Source organism: Penaeus monodon, chromosome 36, assembly GCF_015228065.2.
Source record: "Penaeus monodon isolate SGIC_2016 chromosome 36, NSTDA_Pmon_1, whole genome shotgun sequence".
In the NCBI taxonomy this organism is placed as follows: Eukaryota; Metazoa; Arthropoda; class Malacostraca; order Decapoda; family Penaeidae; genus Penaeus; species Penaeus monodon.
This window is the reverse complement of record NC_051421.1, coordinates 15,218,990-15,228,989: the sequence shown is the minus strand read 5'-3', so window position 1 is coordinate 15,228,989 and position 10,000 is coordinate 15,218,990. Positions and strand designations below refer to the sequence as shown.

Below are 10,000 nucleotides of genomic sequence, written 5' to 3'. Positions count from 1 at the left end.
TACTCCAATGTAATTATATAAGCACTTGAAGGTCATATACTCATTCCAACACTACAGAACAAAACAAATTTTACATACTTCTAAAATTGCAAATTCATCACCAGACTTGACATCCGGTAATTTTTCCTCATCTTGCAAAGCTAGCCAGTCCATCACCTGTTGGGGAAACAATAATTTTCCTTACTGTTGCATGGATAACCTTCAACAAGAAATATTTATGTCAGGTTTTTCATCCATATCAGATTTTTATCTTCCCAGTATTCTCCTCCTGTTTTGCAACACAACTCAGCAATTTCCCAATGAAACCCAACCACCATACAATGCACTACTAAGCTTGACTGTCAATTTCTAAACCAATCTCCTGTGCCTATTATCACTCCTTTATATTAAGAACCTTAATACTTTGTAGACAAATTGTATTTGTTCCTTATGCATGATTTTTTTCTTCTTCAAAATTTGAAGAAGATAATATACAATAACAATTAATCTACTCTTAAAATATGAGTGCTCTTGCTTACAAAATTAAAATAATTAACACACCAATCTATCAAAGCACACCAATATAAAACTAAAAAGAGGAAAACAATTCATAAAAGGGAATTTTGAAAAAAATAAAATCTTTTACCTTAGTGAAACCTGGGTCAAGAAGCTGTTTTCCACTGACACTGAAGTTCTCTGCTCCAATTGAAATATTGATGGTTGTACTGAGGTAGATGCAGTCAGGCATCAGCTGTAACAAAATCACAAATCTGTCACCACAACAGCTGGCACTTTCAACACCAAATCCACATAAAGAATAAGAAACCTTGTAAGTTTTCAATTACACCGAATATCAAACAAGTGATTACGATCCCTAGCTCCCTCAATTCTATAGGTATATACAGCAGCATACCTAAACCATATACACACACACATACAAAAAAAAAAAAAAAAATCTTCAATGCTCCAATACTTACAGTACCAATGAAGTGCTTTGTTATATACTCATATAAGCGCCAAGAATCATGATCCAACTGGTTTCTGTCAGCACAACGCATTGGTGTAATGGGAGGATGGTCGCCAGCATCATGTCCCTTTTTAGGTTTCTGGATGCCATCTCTCAGTATTTCACGGACAGTACTACCCCAGTCACTGTGACCTTCCTGAATCCTCAGTGCACCCCTGAAAGTGTGAAAGGGAACATATTTCATTTTCTCCAAAGAAATGAGATCTGTAGTTTAACTTTCTTAAACTGAACTTTATTTACCTTTATTATAAGGCTTAATACTTGCAGATTTTTATAGTAATTCTATACTAATGACTATTTCACAAAGCAAGATTCATAAACTCACTTGAGATCAAAATTTTCAGGATAATGTGTAGTTTCTGTCCTAGGATAGGAGATGTAGCCCTGTGTGTAAAGTCTTTCGGCTATGGTCATTGCATGTTGAGGACCCATTCCAAGGCCTGAACTGGCAATACGCATCAACTCAACAGTATTCAGAGCTAAAGGTCTTGGTTTAGCCTTCTCAGCCATGGTCACTCGCACAACTCTAGAATCAAATAAAGTTATACATGATATCTGACATGCAATGCATATCATATACCAGAAAAAGTACTGTTGCCATTAATGCATTCATGAACAAAGAGGAATATTACTAGACAGAACCAACATTTCTGCACATATCATAATTGCTTCTTACTCTGGAACCATAATGTGGATTTTCATTACATTTGTATTATTATGCTTCTGTGTCATCTTCTCCATATAGTGAATGTACACTGCTTATACATAAACAAATATAGCACAAAATTTCCTTCATTAGTGTTACATGTTTTCATATCATTTTTTTGTTATTCTACATAATCATTAACCTTCTCAATAATGATTAAAAGTATCAAATTCCCTTCCTAGACACAGAAATCTCTCTAGAAAATGGATAAATTCACCTACAAATACTAAAACTATAAATGTACTTACTTGGCCCTCTTCTGTTCCTTGACAAGATTCAAGAAGAAGTTGGCAACGTCCTTATCAAAAATTCGAACTCTCTCCCACTCTAAGTTCATCTGCCTTTCTTCTGTCACGGCCACTTTGACCTGAGGACATGATACAATGCATGGTACCTTTAGTTAACCTTAAAAAAATTATAATTCAATAATGAGGCCACTTTTTTTTTCCAAATATCTTATCAAATGTTATCTAAAAGTGCCACTGAACTTATCCTCTATCTAGAATTAAGAGTATATCTTCTACAAAAACTAAAGACTTTATTATTATTTTTAGCTTTCCATACCTGCAATACCCAGTAAGTTTCTGGCTTGAAAGACTGTATGAAGTCATGACGCTCAACACAAAACCCAAGGGTAGGCGTTTGACAGGGTCCAAAGGAGATTAAGGTGGAGTCTAGATTGCCATACTTTCCCTGGAAAGTATTTAAAGCATTATTCCACATTGTCTGCTTGTAAAACATTTTTTCTATCAATGGCAAAATGTCAAATCATTTAATTGTAAGTATATTTCATATGAATAAAAAGGCATTTTGAAAAAAAAAAAAAAAATCTGCCAAACCATTGGATATATTTCAAACTGGGAAATCTAGTACATTTCTTCAACCAAAAATTGACATTTACAAGTGGATGGAAAATTATATATCTATAAGCACAAACACCACAATAATCCTAATGGCAGCAAATACATACCTGAAAGAATTTGGTTTGAAATCTTGTAAATGCACAACCGATGCGAAGATCAAGCTCCTGTCTTGCATCAACAGATCGAGACTCATTTTCATTTGGCTCTACTAAACAATTCATAGCAGCCTTAATATCTCGGTCTGTGATTGCTGAGAACTTTGCTCGAAATATGGTCTGGAAAATAAAAATCATGAAATAAATCATCGTGCATATAAAGTATCTTAATGTTTCCATAACCTACTGCCGTGTCTATGAATCTTGGTTTGACAAACTCTTAAACTGTTTAAATTTGGTACTGCAATGCTCAGGATCAAGTTGAAAAGAAGAATTTCAGAGCCAAAGGCAAGACCTCTAGATTCCTCAAAATCAACTGGATGTGACCAAAACCAATATATTCCTTTTTGTAATGAGATAACAGCTGTTGGCCGGAGTGATGGGTAGCAGGAAAGACTCGCCACAAAAGCACAAAGTTTTTGGAGGGTGACTAGACTAATTTGGTATTTAGGAAGGGGTTTTTACATCATTCCCATCGATAAACAAGTGTGGAATGTAATGTCCATGAGCCATGACTGGAAGAGAGCCAGCTCCAGGGAGGACACTATTTCCATGCTCACAATCCTATTCCTCCCCACCATGACCAGCAGCATAGGTTGTATTACAGAACTATTATGAAAAATTTGTTTAATTACACAAATAACAAAATGTTACTTAATGTTATTATTATTGCACCCAGTTACAGACTACCTAGAGAGATGATACCGAGTCTGTGCAAGGAAAACAGTCTATTATCATCTGGATCAAGCAAATCAAATGACAAATATAGACATCGGAAAATGGCAAAAAAGCTAAAAACACTTATGCTGAAAAAGACAGTATAACATAGCATCACAAGTTTTTGTATGCCCCTTGCCTACAAGCTGCACACCTGTGTGTCCATTCACGTAAGCCTAATGCCCATATTTTGGGCCGTATGATGGCAGTGAAGGCTCCGATCCAATTGGTTAACTAAGCTGATAAATTTAATTTTGATCACAAACCACATCATAAGGGGAATTTCTGATGTTTTTGTTTTTCTATTTACCCTAAAATAGGAGATATATTCATGGAAATAATGTTTTTAACAATCTTAATTTTAATAATAACCTTGTATGTGGTGTGTATGTTGTATTTGTCTAAATGATGAGATTTATCATGAAATTTATATTAAGGAAAATGTAAACTATACAAAGAACAGCAAATAATACACTTATATAAACAAATATTTCAATATTATCTTACCTGTCGAACATCCATGGTTTAAAAAAAATATCAGATATTATTTCTAAATCATAAGTCTTAGTCAAATTGCTCCTTGCATTCAAAGAAATATAAACTACAAACAAATAAGCAACACACCTGTTCTCTGTAAGACCTGTTCATGGAACTTTCTACACACGAAATGACCTCAAAGCAAATATTCTCTCCTTCTTTATCACAGTCAAGCCACAGCACCAGGTAGTCACAACCTCGCGCCTCCTTGTTTAAGAATTCAGGCATGCGAAGTTTGGCTGTGGCTTCCTTCTTTTCTGTTGGACACCTGAACAACTCGGCCTGTAAATAGAAAAGGATTTTCTATCTGAGGGAAATATGTCATACTACAAGAACACCATTTTCAGGTTCTAATGTAACACAGAGCCTCTATTTTGTTATAATTTCATTATAAAATGAGGTTCTTAAATAAATAAATAAATAAATAAATAAATAAATAAATAAAATAATAAAATCTTGAAAAAAAAAAAAAAATTATCAGCATCACAGTGTTACTTACAGGATCAACTCTATCCCAGTTATTGTACTTTCCAGGAAAATCCAGGGACATGACATGACCACACACCGATGTCATCTTGAACCGAACACTCTGGTTACAAAAGGTGCCTGCCCACTCATGAACACTACATGCTCCATTGAAACCTGAAAAGATTTGGAAAAAAGAATATGAATAAGATGTGCATCAAACACCATGTCTAAAAGAAAGGACTTCTGTCTTTCTTGAAAATATCACATCAGTAATTGTGAAAAAAATTAACATGACATATCTACCAGTACATAGGTATACCTTCATATGCATAAGTTTTCTCAATACCCTTCAACACTGCCCTGAAACAATGGAACTGATTTTGTTTGTTATTTTCTCCAGTTTAGTAGTCTACTATTTTCACTGGAAGGGTTACTATGACATAGCTCCTTAATTTTAGCTTTGCATAAGGACACACTTGCCAGAGACTAGATCCCCAAGTGCATGTCACAAACTTTATTTAGCAGTTTAAATTGCCATAACTGAGTGTGCCCTTTGGGCACTGCACTAGGGAAGGGTTGATGGGGCTCTGCCCCCAGCAAAAATTGTTGGTATGCACAGCAAAACTTGTGAGCACCAATTGGACTTGGGTTGTGAGTGTTACTGTTCATATCTGCAGATTATTTCTTGTACCAAGATTATTATCTTACATTTGCCCTAGCTTACTGCATTCAAGATTAACCAAAATGGGATGCACCTTTACATAGTGACCATACTAAAATTGGGAAAATCTAATAACACTGTCATAAAGATACAGGAAAACTACACTCACTCATAGATGAAATAATCTGCACAGGCAAAGAATAACATCAGAAACTTTAAGAATAGGCTGCAACAAATGCTGCATGGACTGTAAGTCCATGGCACTATGTTAGGGGTCTGGAGGTGGAGCCCCCAAGAGGGAAATACAGCAACTGGGTGGGGGTCCAAGGGTAAAGCACCTGGGTTATGATGGTTTTTTGTTTTTTGCTGGCAAAGTTTGTGGAGTCTCAGGAGTGGCTGGAGGAAGAGAGACTTAGTCTCAAAAGGGTGTAAAAACAAATACCAAAAATGGTGTAGAAGAATGTCTTAGAATGAAAATAGTTTCAGCTTCCCATGTGCCATATGGTACAAGATAAATTTACTTGCTAATGATAGAATGAGAAATTTTACGACTATTCATCTGTGGCATTTCCTAGGTAAATTTCATGTTTCAACGAGTCTTGGATTTTCTTTTTGGCTCTGACACTTGTGTGTCAAATAATGTACACTCCCTAAAAAAAAATTATCTTTACACTTTCTGGCTTAACAATATGATACGACAACAAAAATGCTGTGAACTTGACCTGATATTGGTAACCCTGCTCACATGATATTATGTATGATCCAAGTAACTTAAGTCCTAAATATATTCAATGGTAAAGCCAATGTTGTCTGACAATTCAAGAAAACTGAAGGGGAAATTTTAAAATTTTAAAATGTGTAATATATTTAATATTTTGTGTTACTGCCACCAGCTTGGCAAAAGCTGGCAAGCCTAGGTAGTATGGAACCTGTCTGCAGAGAGCAATTGCTTTCAAACCAGAACTATTTGGCAATATGACAATTTCAGGTATGATCTTAGGGGGATGTTTGTGCCCATGGCTGCTAAGACATTCTCAATGGAGCTGAGCTCTGGCAATTTGGGTGGATGTGGCACAGCATAATCTCAGGGTGTTGTTGAAACCATGCCTTCACAACACTGATCATGTGGATGGGGCTGTTATCCTGGATGAGGTAAAATAGCTCCAGCTTGGGGAACACCATGGCCCTCATCAATGGTAGAAACACCTTGTCCAGGATTTCCAAATAGGCACACCCCATAAATCTGCCGGACCTTACATCTGTAAACTCCCAGGCCCCACTGCTGTGCATCTAGTCAAACAACCTAGCAGTTTTTGAGAGTCTGTGTGCTGTAGCATAATGTGAAATCTCGCTGGATATTGCTAGCAGAACAAAAGTGATAAGCACGCCTTGCAGTAATTATGGACTGCTTCAAAAAATAAAAAAAATAAATAACTAAAGAAAAAAATAGCTCATGGTATGGGGATGTAGCAACTAACTACCAGTCACGCCCCCTTCGCAAACCCAGTTAGCTGTGAGGGGTGTTGCCAATGAATATCAAATGGTTATCATTAGCTCCTGATATTCATTCACTTCAATGCAAGCTTCCTACTTGTCTTTCATATAACACATTAATTTAGCATTTTGAATGACATTAACCAGTCGAATCCAGGTGATGTGACCATCACATCATGAAAAAATCTGGCTGCCACAAGGAAATCTGGCTGTAGGACAGGTGACACGAACCTGCCATCGTGAGCATTGTGGCTGAGGGCCAGGGTAATGGAAAAGACTCCCAGGCCAGTCTCGATTTTGCATTATTCAGAACGTTATATGAGTATGGAATGAAATGTCCATAAGGGATGACCTCCATGGAGGATGCCATTTCCATGCTTAGCATCATATTCCTGGTGCAGTGAGTGGCAGTGCAGGTTGTATTATAGAAAATTGAATATTATGTAAACATAAAAAAAATTACACAAATAACATAGTGTTACATAGTTTTATTTTTCTTGCACTACCTTGAGAGATGATTAGAGTCTGTGCAAGAAAAAAAATATATATATATCACCTGGATGATGCAAATCACATGGCAAATATGGACATTGGAAAATGGCAAAAGAGCTAAAAAGAATAAATAACACTGCAAATAGGAGGCATAAAGTCTTGTCATGGCACACCCGCATTTGCATGAGCCTGGCCTACAAGCAGCCATCCGGCAGAGCAGCCGCTCACATAAGCGTAATGACCGGATTGTTGGTGATCTGATTGCTGTGTCGCAACCAGATCCAATGGGTTAACTTGATCTCCGTTGTGCATCTAGGGTACCCACTTCTGGCCTTGTTTCTGGTGGACCCTGTTTCTTGGTGTTGCTGGATCCACAGGGACATTGTTGGCATCAAAATCATCTTGATATTTCAGCTCTTGATAGTCCTTCACGGTAAAGCACAATTATGACACTATGAATGGTCTATGAGGCCCTAGCCATATCAGCTCTGAAACACTATCTGAACATATTATGAATCTAAATTCCTTCCAAGCTTTGAAAACAATAAGTACGAACCTTTTCGGATCAACTCCTTGTGATCATTTCCATTTCATCTACTTCTAAGTAAAGATACATAGATGACAATTTCTTAGATTTATTTACTCTATCATTTGCATATATTATTTGCTTTATAAAAGATGACTGGTTGAAACTTAGCCATTCCCAACTGAAGAATCTGACCTTGCTCTCTAACAGAACATAACATTCTAAGATAATCTTTACTACTTTGTGTAGGATATAGTAATAGTTTAATCAGCCATCTTTTATAAGGAAAATAATATAGGCAAATAACAGAATGAATAAATCTAAGAAACTTATATTCTATGTACTTCTGTTGCAAGTAAAATATAACAAAAGTTATTTGACACACAAGTGTCAAAGAGACTAAAAGTTTCAAAAGTTTGAGGCAGGTTGAATCATGAAATTTACCCTTCAGTTTCAATATAATGTATCATTTGCAATAATACTAGAAATCTCTTTGACAACCAGCAAAAGAAACCTACAAACAGATATCATAATCTACATACTACTGAGTAAAAATATACCTAAGCCACACCTTACTTTACTAGTTGTTTATTACACATACAGATAAAACTTAGCAACTTTAGATTGTAAGCAACAGCACCAAATGACATGACACCCTAAACTTTGTCTGAATGCATTTTTTTTCAAACTATGAATGCTAGCACCTAATATTTTCCACAATTAAGACCGTCACACACCCACATTCCATTCAACACTGCAATGTGACCTTCAGTTGCATGCGAGTGTTTGGTAGCAAGAGTTAAAGAATACGAAGTTTACTAACTGAATGGCTGTTACACAATACAATACATAAAAATATAAAATCAAATAACACAGTTCCCGCAATATAAAATAGCGCTGTATATAAAAAATAAATAACCATGCCACGCGTCCCAGACACACAAATAACTCCTTCTGCTAACATAATTCACAACATTTTTCAACACATATCACCTTTTCTTGAGTTGCACTTCTTGTTACTTAATATCTCAGCTAAAGACTGTGCCAGCGACGGCTTTTCCGCCACCATAAACACGGACTTCATGACGGTGTGAACTGAAGTCTCGTCCCGGCTTTGACTGTCACACCAACACAATGTAAACAGCTTTTTGAAGGATCCGGAGTGCAAGCGATCAGCGTCCAAAGAAAACCTGTGGCGTAGGGAGACTTGTGTAGATTCTCTATTTCCGTTTATCTGCCTCCGTTCCGTTGAACTATAGAGGTATTTCCTTATTAAGTGTGGGGAAAAATGTATTCGGCTGTGTTGTGGTATCATCAGCAGCATCAAGGGGCTAATGCTGACAGGGGCACATGCTGTATCCACCTTTCGCTTCCAGACTCGTGGCGAGTCTCCAGACAGGCCCTCGGCCCATCTCTAACTCCTCACGACAGGGCTGGTCGAACTGCCTAGGCCATGACCTCCTAGGTCAACCCACGGGCCTCCTACACCCAGGATTGCCTTGCAAAGAGACAACCTGATGGGCAGGGTCATCCACAGGGGAACGAGCTAGGTTCTCATATAGCCTGAGTTAGAGATCCCGGATTATGCAAGTAACAGGTCTCACGGTGTAGTCGTCGGTTGGATAGATTGCGTCCGAGTTTCGTTTCCATACAGCAAAACTAGCAGTGTCAAGGCCTTGAAGATACGAGCCTTGTCCTCTTGCATAGGCACCGACATCTTGGCTCCTGCTGCCAGACCAATCCGTCTACTGACTTCTTGGTCTGACAGCCCAGAGACATGGACTAAGCCACCAAGGTACGCAAAGCTCTCTGTGACTTCAACATCCTCACCGCAAGCACGCATCGACTGAACGGGTTCACGTAACAGGCCCCAAGTCCTGAATCTTGGTCTTGGTCCTGGAGACCTCTAGGCCCAAGTGCTTCGTGCCATTGCTAAATACATAAAGAGCCAACACCGTGATTCCAGTGGCTCAGATAGGATAGCAACATCATCGGCAAAGTCAAGGTCTGTGACTCTGATATTGCCCAGTGTTGCTCCGCAATGACTTTGGATAGTAGCTCTTCCCATTATCCAGTCTCTGCAAGTGCTGAAAAGTGTTAGTGCAAGGACACAGCCTTACCTCACTACTGAATTAACAGGGAAGAAGTTCGAGAGGATCCCACCACACTTTACAGCACTTTCATTACCTGTATATAGGCTTGCTATTAGGCCAATAATCCGTGTCGGAATTCCCCTCTGTCTCAGGATCTTCCATAGCGATTCTCGATGCACAGAGTCAAACGCCTTCTTGAGTTCGATGTAGGCTGCGAACAACCCACGACCGAACTCACGACGAAACGCTAGGATACGTTCTATTGTGGGATTGTCTGGAGTG

The 10,000-nt window shown here is 38.0% G+C and overlaps 1 protein-coding gene across 1 annotated transcript in view; it reads right to left on the bottom strand.

The window, feature by feature from the left end:
* LOC119595780 (DNA topoisomerase 3-beta-1-like) overlaps positions 1–8,755 on the bottom strand; it is a 23,432-nt gene extending 14,677 nt beyond the window's left edge. The window contains exons 1-10 of the mRNA XM_037944945.1: positions 8,619–8,755; positions 4,484–4,626; positions 4,072–4,266; positions 2,683–2,850; positions 2,277–2,405; positions 1,961–2,079; positions 1,332–1,532; positions 957–1,161; positions 626–730; positions 79–156 (exon numbers count right to left, since the gene is read on the bottom strand). Coding sequence (XP_037800873.1) covers positions 79–156; positions 626–730; positions 957–1,161; positions 1,332–1,532; positions 1,961–2,079; positions 2,277–2,405; positions 2,683–2,850; positions 4,072–4,266; positions 4,484–4,626; positions 8,619–8,709 — 1,434 coding nt within the window. The 5' untranslated portion in view covers positions 8,710–8,755. The remainder of the gene's footprint in view (positions 1–78; positions 157–625; positions 731–956; positions 1,162–1,331; positions 1,533–1,960; positions 2,080–2,276; positions 2,406–2,682; positions 2,851–4,071; positions 4,267–4,483; positions 4,627–8,618) is intronic.
* Positions 8,756–10,000: the final 1,245 nt, after the last annotated feature.